Source organism: Engraulis encrasicolus, unplaced genomic scaffold (genome assembly GCF_034702125.1).
Source record: "Engraulis encrasicolus isolate BLACKSEA-1 unplaced genomic scaffold, IST_EnEncr_1.0 scaffold_25_np1212, whole genome shotgun sequence".
NCBI lineage: Eukaryota > Metazoa > Chordata > Actinopteri > Clupeiformes > Engraulidae > Engraulis > Engraulis encrasicolus.
In genome coordinates, this window is record NW_026945544.1 from 2,374,765 (window position 1) to 2,389,764 (window position 15,000).

At 50.1% G+C, this 15,000-nt stretch overlaps 1 protein-coding gene across 2 annotated transcripts in view; it reads right to left on the minus strand.

Annotated features, from left to right (window-relative positions):
- ehbp1 (EH domain binding protein 1) overlaps positions 1–15,000 on the minus strand; it is a 286,125-nt gene that overhangs the window by 151,907 nt on the left and 119,218 nt on the right. For both annotated transcript variants that reach the window (XM_063192821.1, XM_063192822.1), the window contains exons 7-10: positions 14,910–15,000; positions 8,923–9,048; positions 6,678–7,017; positions 3,780–3,987 (exon numbers count right to left, since the gene is read on the minus strand). The exon at positions 14,910–15,000 is cut by the window's right edge and continues 49 nt beyond it. In XM_063192821.1, the coding sequence (XP_063048891.1) occupies positions 3,780–3,987; positions 6,678–7,017; positions 8,923–9,048; positions 14,910–15,000 (765 nt within the window). The remainder of the gene's footprint in view (positions 1–3,779; positions 3,988–6,677; positions 7,018–8,922; positions 9,049–14,909) is intronic.

A 15,000-nucleotide genomic window follows, 5' to 3' on the forward strand; every position in this document is an offset into this window, starting at 1 on the left:
TGTGTGTGTGTGTGTGTGTGTGTGTGTGTGTGTGTGTGTGTGTGTGTGTGTGTGTGTGTGTGTGTGTGTGTGTGTGTGTGTGTGTGTGCGCGCGCGCACGCACGTGTGTGTGTGGTGAGGTGGGGTGGGGTGGATTTTATGCTATGGGAATGCCACAATCCGCGTAAATAAACCGGCAAGCTGTTGTGGACATGGCTGCAATGTGCGACACGCGACATACAGAAAAAGGACAAAGTTGCACTGATAGAATCACAACTTTGAGAAAAGGTTTCGATACAGTTATTAAAAAATAAAAAAAATAAAAAAAGAATGAAAGGAAAAAGATTACAGTGGTCTGTCTGGCACCAATGATTAGGCACAGCCTCCCAGGTCATACTTTATTACACAGACACACAGACACACACACCCACAAAGACTCAGTTCATTTTGTTTTGTGTTTGGCTTTTTACCCTCTCGCTTGATAATCCTGGTTGAAAGTTTGTAATCTGGGTATACATGCTATCAACATTGCGATTTCACATTTCTCATTCCGTCCAGCGCTTGTTTATTCTCCCGTTTTTTCCTCTTTTATCTGCATCTGTGCCTTTAACCGCAAGATTCTCTCTCTCTCTCTCTCTCTCTCTCTCTCTCTCTCTCTCTCTCTCTCTCTCTCTCCAAGTGTGTATTAGGGGGTTTTGCTCTGCTGACACACACGGACACCACAAAACGACACACAAGCACACACACACATAGGCACAGTCTCCAAGCAAACACAGTAGCCTACAGGGCCGAAAAGGCGCATCAGCAATCTGGCCACGTTCAAAGTGGAGGCTGCATCTGTTTCGCTTGCTCCCATTGTTGTTGCCTGTCTCCTTAATCCTTTTTGACTTTATTCATGCAAAGGTCATCTCGAATTCTACAAATGGAAGGAGGCGAGCGAGCAGGCCTCACAATATGGCAGGAGATCGCCCTGGTAATCCGCCAAGGCAGGGGAAGAGGGGAAGAGGGGAAAAGGGATGTGTGTGTGTGTGTGTGTGTGTGTGTGTGTGTGTGTGTGTGTGTGTGTGTGTGTGTGTGTGTGTGTGTGTGTGTGTGTGTGTGTGTGTGTGTGTGTGTGTGTCAGACAGAAAGTGATTGGGTTTGTGTGTATTTCAGTGTATATGTGTGTGTCTGTGTGTGCTCGCGGGTGTTTCCACATGTACTGTGTGTGCACGGTACGTGTGATTCAGTGCGAGTGTGTCTGTGTGTGTGCCCACATGTGCGTGTGTATATGTGTGTGTGTGAGAGAGAGACAGAAAGTGATTGGGTTTGTGTGCAGTGTATGCATGTGTGTATGTGTGTGTCTCCATGTATGTGTGTATGCATCAGTGTGAGTGTGTGAGTGTGTGCGCGTACGTGTACGTATATAAACGTACGTGTATATGTGTGTGTGCTTTATCATGGAAGGGCTCCATATGAATTCAATAACCGATGTCTTCCCTTTTCGCTCGGCCTCTATGTGGCCAACACACGGCACAGAGAGCAACAGTAGTATCTGCTGGCTGCAGATCGGATGACGCACCCCTCTCTCTCACATTGCCTCTTTACCAACACGCAAACACGGATCCACATAAGTGCACGCGCGCACACACACACACACACACACAGTTAGCTGAAACACACACACACACACACACACACACACACACACACACACACACACACACACACACACACACACACACACACACACACACACACACACACACACACACACACACACACACACACACACACACACACACACACACACTTAGCTGAAACACACACAGATGGCATACGCAAGACGGAGGACAAACCAACTGCAGGGTGTGTGTGTGTGTGTGTGTGTGTGTGTGTGTGTGTGTGTGTGTGTGTGTGTGTGTGTGTGTGTGTGTGTGTGTGTGTGTGTGTGTGCGTGCAGTATGTGTTTCTTGAGGTGATTGGGCTGTAGTGGGGGTGGAAAAATCAGCGGGCCACGTCTTCATAAGACGCGCTTGGCTCCTCGAGACGCGCTCGGCAAAGTGGCGGATTCAATTTAAAAAAAAAAAAGATTTTGCGCGCACGAAAAGTCAACAAACACGGGCATTACACTTCACTACATTTCAATTCCCTGCCTGTCCCCCATTCCCACAGCCTTCCTCTACTCCCTTCTGCCTGCATCGCGGGCAAGTTCCAATATCCTTCCCCTGATGGTCCCTCTCTCCGTCTCTCTCTTTTTGTCTTCACTTCTCTCTCCATCACTTGGTCCCTCTCTCCGTCTCTCTTTTTGTCTTCACTTCTCTCTCCATCACTCTCTCTCCCTCCATCTTTCGGGCCCAGGATGGTCTCATCAGCAGCACAGGCGACTGTACGGCCACCACATGGGGGTAGATGGTGGTGATGGGGTGTACAGAGGGGGGACTTGTGTACGTCCCATCCCATCACAGGCTGGTGCTTCAGGGTAATTAAACGTATTTGTGGAAGGGGAGGGGAGGCGTGCGGAGTGGAGGGGACGATGGTGGCAGTGGGCCTCCTCTCTCTCCCTCTCTCTCTCCCACCGCAGTCACACACAAGTGCGGCTGGGTGATAAAGCCGGCTGGCAGTAATTAAATATGGCCTACATTATCACACGGGCCAAATAAAAACACTCGCCCCCAGGAGGGGAGACGGGGAGACCACGTACCATGGGTGGTAGCAGCGTTGGTGTGAGTATGAGACTGTGTGTGTGTGTGTGTGTGTGTGTGTGTGTGTGTGTGTGTGTGTGTGTGTGTGTGTGTGTGTGTGTCTGTGTCTGGGTGTGTATCTGGGTGTGTGTGTGTTGGTGTGCATTTGTGTGTGAGACTGCGTTTGAGTGTGAGAAAGTGTGCGCGCGCGCGCGCGCGTGTGTGTGTGTGTGTGTGTGTGTGTGTGTGTGTGTTTGCTGCGAGATGGAAGCAGTACGCCGGAGTTAAGCCGCTAGTGTTTAAGCCCCTCGTCCGCTCACTGGGCCCCAGAGCCATTCACACTCAGTTGGTTGGCCCCTGTCTCTCTGTGTGTGTGTGTGTGTGTGTGTGTGTGTGTGTGTGTGTGTGTGTGTGTGTGTGTGTGTGTGTGTGTGTGTGTGTGTGTGTGTGTGTGTGTGTGTGTGTGTGTGGCTGGGTGACCATCGCAGTGTTTAATTAGACTCACCAATGCATTCTGTGGAGAAAATTGCATAAATAATAAACAGACCAATAAATAAATGCCTATATTCAAATAACAGTGGCGCCACACGCATGAACACACACTGAGCAGGGTTCACTGGGGCTCGATACAGGGCTCAGGGGGAGAAAGGGGAGAGAGAGAGAGAGAGAGAGAGAGAGAGAGAGAGAGAGAGAGAGAGAGAGAGAGAGAGAGAGAGAGAGAGAGAGAGAGAGAGAGAGAGAGAGAGAGATTTGATAGGACTGGGAGAAATAACAACCCTACAGTCCACTGAGAGTGCTCTTTAACAGGGGACAAAAACAGGCTGGGCTAAACGGCAAATTAATAAGCACAAGTTTGTGTGTGTGTGTGTGTGTGTGTGTGTGTGTGTGTGTGTGTGTGTGTGTGTGTGTGTGTGTGCGTGTGTGTGTGTGTGTGTGTGTGTGTGTGTGTGTGAGAGAGAGAGTGTACATATATGTGTGTGACAAACAGTGCTCCTGTGCACAAGTTCATGTTGCAATAAGATTACAAAAAAACCAGACATAAAAGACACCAAGACGGACAGAAAAATGATGCCCACACTGGCAGATATGCCCAGACCCTAACACCAACCCCATGCCATCCCAGAAAAGAGCTCTCACCTTGGGGGAAGAGGAGGCCAGCTCCCTCCCTATTACTGCAGCGACGGCCGAGGGTGCATTGGGTGCCCTGTCAGGAACCTGGCTCTTTGGTGCGGGGGTCTGGGGAACCACGACGGGGGGAGCAGGGGCGCGCCGTTTGGTCCGCGCCGGAGACGGGGGATCGGTACGCACGGGGCTGGAGGACTTGGGCTCGTAGAATGGATTGGACCTGAGAGAGAGAGAGAGAGAGAGAGAGAGAGAGAGAGAGAGAGAGAGAGAGAGAGAGAGAGAGAGAGAGAGAGAGAGAGAGAGAGAGAGAGAGAGACAGAGAGAGAGACAGAGAGAGAGAGAGAGAATGAGCGTGATAAAATGTGGAAAAACCGAGAAGAAGACCGAGTCAGTCTTAACCAAAACAAACAAACAAACACAATATCAACAACCAGAGGGGAACTACAAATGTGCCAGAAGCATGAGGTTCCATTTTGACTGATCAATCGTCTGATAGGGCCTCCAGAGGTCACACCTGCCTTGACCCTTGATCCCTGACCCCACAGGGGGCCGCAGCAGGCACACATACTGACCCTGCAGGTGGGGGGAGGGGTGCACCGACTTCCTCTGCAAGATATTTTGTTAGGCATGCACACATATCAAACCCAAAATCTACCTTCCCTCTGGTTGGGTTGGGGCTTGCTGGTTTCTTGTGCTACTTTCCTTTACTAGGCTGAACCATCTTCTGTTAGATATAGGGCACGATCGTGATGAAGCAGTGCTGCTTTTGCTAGGCAGCGCGCATGCGCACTTTGTATGCAGAATGCATCAAACTGGCAATTCTCTAACCACAATGCATCAAACTGGCAAAGTGTGCAAGCGTGCTGCCTGGTAAAAGCAGCACTGCTTCATCACGAACGTCCCCACTGACACACCCCTGACGCAACATCTAGTTTCTTTACCCTGCTTTCCCTCCTGATAATTGAAGTAATATTGTCCAATCACAGACTGGTGACCCGCTTCTGTACACTTGCATAGCGCTGGTAGTTTGTAGAACCCTGACGTGCAGTTCACCATGTTGTGAAATTATGAACCACTAAAAACATGTTGGAAGCGTCATTATTTTACGGACGCAAAATGCATGATCATGTTACCAGTTACCAGTTATTACCATGAAATCAATAAACCCGTATTGCACTGCACCACTACAATCTAAAGTTTTGTTGAGGTTGCAGCTACCATAGGTATATGCCACTCAGGCCATTGAAAAACCACACTCGCTGCCTGTGCTCTTTGCCTGCCTCCTTTCTCCAGCATATGTCTTGCACATTCCTGATGGCAGGTTTGACAAATTGTTAAGGGGGGAGGGAGAAGGAGCCTTAGGAGAAAGGAGAAGTGGAGTGGGGTGTGATGAAGAAGAGGAGAGGAGAGGAGAGGAGAGGAGAGGAGAGGAGAGGAGAGGAGAGGAGAGGAGAGGAGAGGAGAGGAGAGGAGAGGAGAGGAGAGGGGGGTGCTGGAGATGGCCAGACAAGGGAGAAGAATGCCTCCAACAACAGTGGCCTTGTTGCCGCTGAAAGCCCTCGCTCACCACTTTCCACATAGGCCTACAAGTGGCCCTCTATACCTACCTACTTCAGCAATGAGTCAACACACACACACGCAAACGCACACGCAGACACTCACACAGATACCCCATACGCACACAGACACACACATATCCTCAAAACACACACGCACACACACAAAGATACTGCAAACACACACAAACACACACACACACAAAGATACTGCAAACACACACACACACACACACACACAAAGATACTGCAAACACACACACACACAAAGATACTGCAAACACACACACACACAAAGATACTGCAAACACACACACACACACACACGCACACACACAAAGATACTGCAAACACACACACGCACACACACAAAGATACTGCAAACACACACACACACACACACACACACACACACACACACACACACACACGGATAAACACACGGATAAACACACGCACACACGCACATGGGAGTGTACTACAGGCCAATAGGGCATTATATCCTGCAGCCCCGTAACTGGGCCTCCATCTTGCTGTCTGCAGGTGTACAGTACCGCGGGGGCCGAGTGATCGGGCCTAATTTCCTCCTACTCAGTGTTTTTACAGCTACTTACTTACTTACTGTAAAAGGCCTTGGGCACTGGGTAAGTGTGTGCATGTGTGCGTGCGAGAGAGCGAGGAACAGGAAATGTGTGTGTGTGTGTGTGTGCGAGCGTGTGTGTGTGCGTGTGCGTGTGCGTGCGCGTGCGCGTGCCTGCGAGCGGCTCAACACCCTGCGTACATAAAGACGTACAGCCGTGTTTAACTGTGATAGCAATTTTACGCCTCTGATATTTAAACGGGGGCCTTTTAAGGCGCTGATAAAATTAATTATGGCGGGGGCAGTGGCACTTAAGACCAGCCGATTTAGTGTGAGTGCATTAGCCGGCCTGAGGGTAGTCATTTGGGGAACGCATTACAGCCCTCCCACCATATATAGGGTGTCACTCACACAGCTACGTCGGTATGTATGCAGGGAGGAAGCCATCGTCACACATACAAATTCTCTCACGCGCATTCTCTCCCTCCCTCTCTTTTACAGACAGACACACACACACACTCACTCACTCATCGTCTCTCCCTCACACTCAAAAAAAAAACATAATATATGACACCCAGCAACAACTAGTGTTGCACGCAAACACACAAAAATGAACACAAATGCATACAATCTCAGAAATGTGTCATTGTGCATTCTCATTCACATACAGTATGCAGACAGGAGCTCACACAAGCAAACACAAAAATGCAAACACATGCACGCACGCACGCACACCATCACCACACTTGTATGGGTTATCACACAGACACTTACTCGTCCAGTTCGTCCTCGTCTCCCTTGCCTGCGGTGTCTGCATAGAGGTACTTGCTCATGTCCACGGGCCGGATGTTCTTCCTCTTGCTGGGCCGCGGTGGCGAGGAGCTCGGCTGCTGGTTTTGCTGGTGCTGTTGGGGCGGCGCCACTTCCGGGTCTGGTTCCGGTTCCCCGTCGGGTTCCTCGAACGGGTTCCCCCCGCCCGTCTGAAAGTCCGGCTCCGGGTCGGGGTCCTGGTCCTGGTCGGCGTCTGGCTCGTCGAACGGGTTGCTGGGCTCCTGGTCGTAGTAGGAGTGCTCCACTTTCGGGCTGGACCTGTATGTGGGCCGAGGGGGCGGTTCTGATGGCAAAGACAGAGAGAGGAATCAACCAGTGTACTGACTACCAAATGAATGTATGAAAAAGTCACTTTTTGGTTTCACTGAAAAACAGAAAGTAATTTGTATATATTGTATACATCTCGGATGCTTTATCTACAAATCTTTCATCTTAATGTCTTAAATGGCCATTTAGAAAGCCAACAATGCTCTGAGAGATGTGTCAAAAGGACAAAGCCACACAGCGGGCGACAAGTCAGAGAAATGTGTGTCAAGAGCCATGACATCATACCAGAGAGCAAGAACAAGCGAGCGAAAGAGAGACAGAACGGTAGACAAAGCAGTAGAAAGTGAGAGAGACGGGGACATGATGTGTGTAAGTAAGTGTGTGTGTGTGTGTGTGTGTGTGTGTGTGTGTGGGGTGTTGAGGGTCACAGGTGATTGGACAGGGCTGTGGATGATAAAAGGCAGTCTGACACTGACAGGCCAGCAGCAGCCATCAGGGTGGCAGTGTCTTGTCTCTCCTTTGCTGGCCTCTCACACGGCTGGACTCAGCACTGGGTAAATATTGTTCGAGTTGTCTACCTGACTGTATTTCACTCAGGCGGCGAGTAGACAAGAGTGTCCACACGCAGCAAGACAGCAAATCCAAACATGCGCAGGCGAACACACACACACACACGCGCGTGCACACACACACACATGCATGCACACGCACACACATAGCCGCCCCCACCGCCCTTCATAGAAAGTCACAGTCCATGACCACTCTGGACAGAGCTGCTACACATTCCACTCAGGGTTGTCTCATGACAAGAAAATGCATGTATGCAAGTGCACACACACAAACGCGCGCACGCGTACACACAAACACACAAAGCACAATCATTCACATTGACGCACAGCACACAAACACATGCGTACAGATACGCTCACTCGCACACACACACGCATGCTCTCATACTCTCTTTGAAAGCGCAATCAGCTATCACGTAGACATCCTTCAACAGCTATGGCTGACACTCGTAAGGGCAACTCTGACAGCCGTAGGTGGTGAGGGAACTGGAGGTAACAAGGGTACCTTTTATTGAGTTCACTCAGACGAACACACAAACACACACACACACACACACACACACACACACACACACACACACACACACACAAACACACACACACACACCCCCCAAGGTGGGGGTGCAAAGAAAACCCCCACATACACATAAAGGCCATGCATGTAGGCAAGTGTAGGCAAGCAAAACACACAGCGCTCAGATAGCTGACATGGCTAAAACACATTTACTCTGTTAGTGACCTCAGCTCTTACACGCAGAGTGCTCACAATAGGTCATTTCTACTAAGACACTGCACAGCACTAACGCAGAGATGACACACCATGACACAGGCAGGACTGTGATTGGCAAGGAACAAAAAAGCAGAAAAATCTACAGCACACAGTGTGTTTAAAAGAGTTATCAGTTTTCTCTAGTAGTGACACTAGTTTTCCACATCCATTTTCAGGTTGGAAACCCTGAACCCTAACTGGGAACACGGATGATGGACTAGACCCGAAATGTTTGTCCCTTGTCTGTCGGTTTTATTTACTTTATTCGACTTTGTTTAATACAGTTTTTGATTTTGCATTCAGCTCTTTCTTCCTTTTCACTATAGTGCTCTTGGAATTACGCATCTTGCGAAACTATCGCGGACGCCACTCCACCATTGCTATTCAGGTTGGAAACCAGGAAATAAAGGGCAACAGACCTAGATGCAGAACAGACTCTAACCTATCGATGGACAGACTGATTGACTGACCACCATGGAGTGACATGAACATGACTAAGAACCACTTGTATGCACTTCTCCAAAATGTCTTTCTGCATCAGTAAAATACACATCTCGACTCGTGGGGGGCAGGGCAACTGTACCTTCTTCGTCCGGGTCACCGAATGGGTTGAGGTCGTTTGGGTCTTCCGGGTCGTCGAAGGGGTTGCTGCTCAGGTTGGAGGCATCCGGGTCCTCATCCTCCATGAAGTTCAACTTACTGATCAGCTCTGTGCCACCGCAAAGCACGCACGCACACACACACCGCGCACACACACCAGTAAACACAAAATTAGTGGTTGTCAAAGTCAAAAAAATAAACGAAAAGAGTCTCCGCATGAAAGGATGGGGAGTACAATGGATAATAATAAAAAAACAAAACAAAAATACAAAACCACAGCTGTAGGGAAAAGCAACTAAAAGCAATAAAGGACGTCTGCACTTTGGAGTGAACCGAGACCATATCATACCAACAAAATTTCAAAATCCAGGGATAGACACCCACTGATTAGAGCCTAAATAGCACAGGAGTAGGAGTGAAGAATAAAGAGATGGCATGCCCAGGTCGACGATCATATATCCATTGTGTCAAAGCTCAATCTTGACACGAAGAGGCTTCACTGGTTGGGCACCAGGCTCCTCTGGTCCGGTGGGGTGGGGTGTGGGGTGACAGGAGGACAACTTAGGTGATTACGTAGCTGACACCCCTCAGCAGACACTTACCCAGCGCAACATTCTAACCCTTATATGGCTGTCCATACGCTGCACAGGACAAGCGGAGAAAGGATGTGTGTGTGTGTGTGTGTGTGTGTGTGTGTGTGTGTGTGTGTGTGTGTGAGAGTGTGTGTGTGTGTGTGTGTGTGTGTGTGTGTGTGTGTGTGTGTGTGTGTGTGTGTGTGTGTGTGTGTGTGTGTGAGTGTGTGTGAGTGTGTGAGAGTGTGTGTGAGAGTGTGTGTGAGAGTGTGTGTGAGAGTGTGTGTGAGAGTGTGTGTGTGTGTGTGTGTGTGTGTGTGTCTGCATTTATAACTTGTTTGCTTGGTGCGCCATCATCCAAATCAATTTCCTTTTCTATGTCTGTAGTATCTAAAATATATTTGTAAGATTCCAAAAGCATTGTGAATTTTACACCATTTGGGAGACACAAGACAAAGACAGAATGGGCGGACAGAAGTCACAGATTTCTTCACATGATCTAGAACATTCTGCACACCAGTGTTCTAGATTCTTGGAGGAGTTAGGCCATTGGTTTTTACGATAACAATGTTAACAAACACTGTTACACAGCACTCCCATGCAATCCAATCTGTTCATTCCAGATAGGAGAGTCTGGTTCACTGCAAACTGCAGAACACAGCACAAGACTGATTCAAAGGGCATAACAAGAAGGCAGAGAAAAAAACAATGCACAGGGAGGGACAAAATGAACAAAAAAATAAAATAAATATCAACAACCACCACCAATGGGGAGTTCAGGGGGAACCAGACAACACCATTACATCACGTCACGGATGGCAAACTAATTTGGAACAACAAAAAAGACAGAGAGAGAGAGAGAGAGAGAGAGAGAGAGAGAGAGAGAGAGAGAGAGAGAGAGAGAGAGAGAGAGAGAGAGAGAGAGAGAGAGAGAGAGAGAGAGAGAGAGAGAGAGAGAGAGAGAGGACAACACGACACATAAGAGAGAGAGAAAGAAAGACAGACTGTGAGAAAGGGAGAGAACAATACACAGTGAGAGGGAGAAAACACAAAGAAGAGTGGAATGGAAAAGAAGAGGAAAGCTCAAGAAGACCTTGGGAGGAACTGGCTGATTTAGCCGATGGCTTATTTGCTTGCTTTAGGTAGTCATCGGGCTCCCCATCTAAGCAGCTGAGGGCATTCAACTGGTTTACTATCTCTGCAAACAGAAGGCCAGTCAAGACAAGAATGAGCAGAGCAGAGAGCATAAAAGAGTGGAGAAGGAGGAGAAGAAAGGAAGGGAGGAGAAGAGAAGAAAAGAGAAGAAAGGAAGGGAGGAGAAGAGAAGAGAGGAAGACAGAGCCGGCAGCGGCCACACATGTTAGGAGATAAAAGAAAAACAGACACAGTCACACACACATTCACACACACATACAGCACTCCTGCCACATGTGTGCATATAGTGAGAATCCAACAGCATATATGTATTCAAAGTCTGTACATATATATTCAGTTAGAGGCTTAAGTCGTAACAAAGGAAGACAAACTAAGCGGCAAAGAGCGAAGGTTTGTTTATGAAGATGCTGGGGCGAACGAGGATTGGCATGGAAGCGCAAACGGATGAGAGGAGAGAGAGAGAGAGAGAGAGAGAGAGAGAGAGAGAGAGAGAGAGAGAGAGAGAGAGAGAGAGAGAAGGGGGGGGATAGGAGACGCATGAGTGACGAGACCAAGTACTGGATATAGCATTCTGCAAAGGATGTATACATCATCGACACCTCACTCGCACCGCACATACACACACAGAAACAAGCAGACACAGTGAATGCGTAAAGGGATGCAGCTAGTCAAGCATTTCTATAGGCAGCCTACAGATGTGATGCTGTACACATGGGATACATAGGGATGAGAGGAACGAGGGGGGAGGTGAGCAGAGGAGAGGGGAGAGGAGGAGAGGAATGGATGGGGAAAGAGGACAAGGGAGGAGAGGAGTAAAGAAAAGAGAGGAAAAGAGGAGAAGAGAAGAGAGGAGGGGGGAGAGGAGGTGAGCTGAGGAGAAAAGAGGAGAGGGGAAAGGAGGTGAGCAGAAAAGAGGAGAGGAGAGGAGGGGGAAGGAGACATGAGACGAGAGGAGAGGCTTAGCGTCAGAACTCTTTCTGAAGGGCTGGATCATCCAAAAGCTGAGCGTCCCACACGTTATGCACAGGATGATGGAGAGACAGCAGAGAGGAGGCAGATGGAGAGGGGTGGAGGGCGGGATGGAAGAAGAGAGGATGGAGGGGGGTGGGAGAAATACGAATCAAGAGGGGTGGAGGGAGAGATGGAAGAATAAGGGAGTTAGGAAGAGATAGATGGAAGAGATGGGAGAGGGATGGAGGAGAGATAGACACAGAGATGGAGGGAGATATGGAAGGTAACAAGTGAAGAGGGTTGATGGAGGGATGGGAGAGGGGAAGAGAAGCAATGAGAAAGGAGAGATGAGGGAAGTGGAAATGAAGAAGGGAGGAAGAGAGAGATGGAAGAGAGAAGATAGAAAGAGTGTGAAGGAGTGGAGGGAGAGATGGACAGAGGGAGAAGATGGGAGGACAGAGACAAAAATGGAGGGAGGGAAAGAGGGAAGGAGGAAAGGGAGAGACGACAGAGAAGAGGTAGAGACTGGGCGGTATTACTGTGCAGAGGAAAAGCTGGAGCCTGATGGGGAGGACTGAGCCAAAAGAAGCAACTCATGAACTCAACACACATACACACACACACAAGTGCACACACGTACATGTGCACACGCGCGCGCACATGCACATGCGCGCACATGCACATGCGTGCACACACACGCGCGCGCGCGCACGCACGCGCGCACGCACGCACGCACGCACGCATGCACGCACACGTACACACGTGCACGCACGCACGCACGCACGCGCGCACGCACGCACGCACGCACGCATTCAACCCACCAAGCAAATAAAATAAAAAAACTTGGGTTATTTTTCTGCAAATGAATGGCTTGAATGTCCCTCACGAGGTGAGCAGTGTTTGAGGGGGTGATTGTGTTTGACCGGTTACATGACCAATGGATGCAAATGGTGCAATACCAGCAATCATACAAAAACAGGTTATCAACATTTCATATAACAGCATACAGGTATAATATCTGTACATAGTAGTTATACTGAGTTGTAGCATTTAAATTAAAAAAAACGGTTCTGTTTCATACTGGGTCTTTGAGAGATCCAGCCACATTTATGTTAGCATTTTTTATTTAAATGTAAATGTATTATATGTTTACAAGACAACATACAGAAAACAACTGACTACAAAAACCGAGCAGGAAGCTGAAGACAAGGGAAAGAGCTGTCCAATAATGCGCCTTCCAAATTTAAGAACTGGGATTCTATTCTGATTCACTATGATGACATAGTCACAGTCTTCCTATGGGGGATCATTCATTGTTCTGCAATGGTTCTATTAAGCCACCTAGTGAGAGCCCAGAAAAGCACAGAGCGGATGCCGGCCCGTGCCAGAATAGCTAGCCCGGAGAGGGCTGAGCTCTACCCAAGATCGCGGCACTGCTGGCACCATCGCCCCCCTAGTGCTTGGCACAGGTAGGGTGCGGTACGGCGGCGTGGGCCGAGGGCCAGAGTCATGGGCACAGGCAGGTGCCCACGGCACAGCACAGCACAGCCCCTCAGGGAGGGTGACCGATGCCCACACGCAGGGAAGCCCACAGGTGGGGGGACAAAGGGGTCATCTGTCCCAGGCCCAGGGAGAGAAGGGCCCCCAAATTTGAGTTCCCATAAAAATGCATGTATTGAGAAGGGGGGGGGGGGGGGGGGGGGGCATTTCAGATGACTTTGTCCTGGGCCCGGGCAAAGCTGTCAGCGGCCCTGCACAAACCTGATGCCCAGAACAAGATGAGGACTGGCGCAGAGTGGAGGCTGGTGCCAGGGAGGGCGTGGACGGCCTGTTCTATGGGCTGGGTACACAATCCACCTGTTTGTTTTTTGAGGAGTACAGGGGAAAAAACTAGCTGCTCCAAAGGGTGGGTCATAATGACAGCACACATTTTACAACGCTAGTAACATTAATGTGTGCAAGGATTTGGGATTTCTCAAGGGAAGGTCTTGGGTGACAATCTAAATGTTGTGGAAAGCAAAAGAAACAGCATATACCTTTTACAACCCCCGTATAGCCTGCAATTTAAAAAACAAACATTACACATCTTCTAAAAATAACGTAAAACACCCCTCAACAACCCTCAGACCTCACCTCCTCACCAGTGATCTTGGCTTCCTTCTCCTCCTAGTTGAATTGATGTATAGGATTGTACAGTTCTATATGTTTGGGCTGACGTTGGTGACCATCCACCTGTCTCTCCCCACTCTCACCTAACCCCTATGGCTACCCTGGCCCCATGGCTCCACTGTGTCTCCTTACCTCCCTTCAACCCCCTGGTCTCCCTGCCTCACTCCACCTCGGCCCATCGCACCTCTTTCCCCTTTCCCTCTTCCGTGCCTCATTCAAATGGCACTTTCAGTGCCCGTTCCCACACCTAATCGCGAACCGGACGGCGTGTTCACACCATAGATCTTAGCGTTGGCAAAACGGAAAATTGGTTCGCAAAATACTTTTTCTCCGCGAACCGTGACGACAACGTGGCCGTCAGCAGGTTCACGCGGGTAACAGTCAAGTGCAGAAAAAGTATGTATGAAGAGACGGGTGGTTTGCAGATAAGCACTTAAGTGCCGAACGGGGACCGGCACTGTTCTGGTCGTCCTGAAAGCAGTAAAAGAAGGCCCTTCCCCTTGTGGCATCCATGTCTCACCACATTCCCACTGGCCTCCTGCCACCCCACCTCCCCACCTCTTTCCATCTCCCATCCCCTACAGCTCCCCTGCCTCCCCCACCCCACCCCCCATATGACCTCCCTCCACCCCATCTCTCTCCCCCCTGCCCTCCCCTATGGACTCCCCAGCCTCACACCAGCCAACCCCACTCACCCGTCTCCTATGGTACTCCCTGCCTCCCCCCACCCCACCTCCCCTATGACCTCCCTGCCTCACACCACCACACCACACCCCACCCCACCCGTCTCCTATGGTACTCCCTGCCTCCCCCCACCCCACCCGTCTCCTATGGTACTCCCTGCCTCCCCCCACCCCACCTCCCCTATGACCTCCCTGCCTCCCCCCACCCCACCTCCCCTATGACCTCCCTGCCTCACACCACCACACCACACCCCACCCGTCTCCTATGGTACTCCCTGCCTCCCCCCACCCCACCCGTCTCCTATGGTACTCCCTGCCTCCCCCCTCCCCCCTCCCCTGTGGACTTCCTGCCTCACTCCACCCCACCGGCCACCCACCTTCCCTATAGCCTCCCTGCCTCCCTCCCCACCCCACCTCCCCTATGATACTCCCTGCCTCACCGGTGATCTTGGCCGCCTTCTCCTCCTGGTTGACTCTGTTCTCCTCGTCTTCGTCGTTCTCCTCCTCAAAGTCGTCCAGGTTGCCGATGTC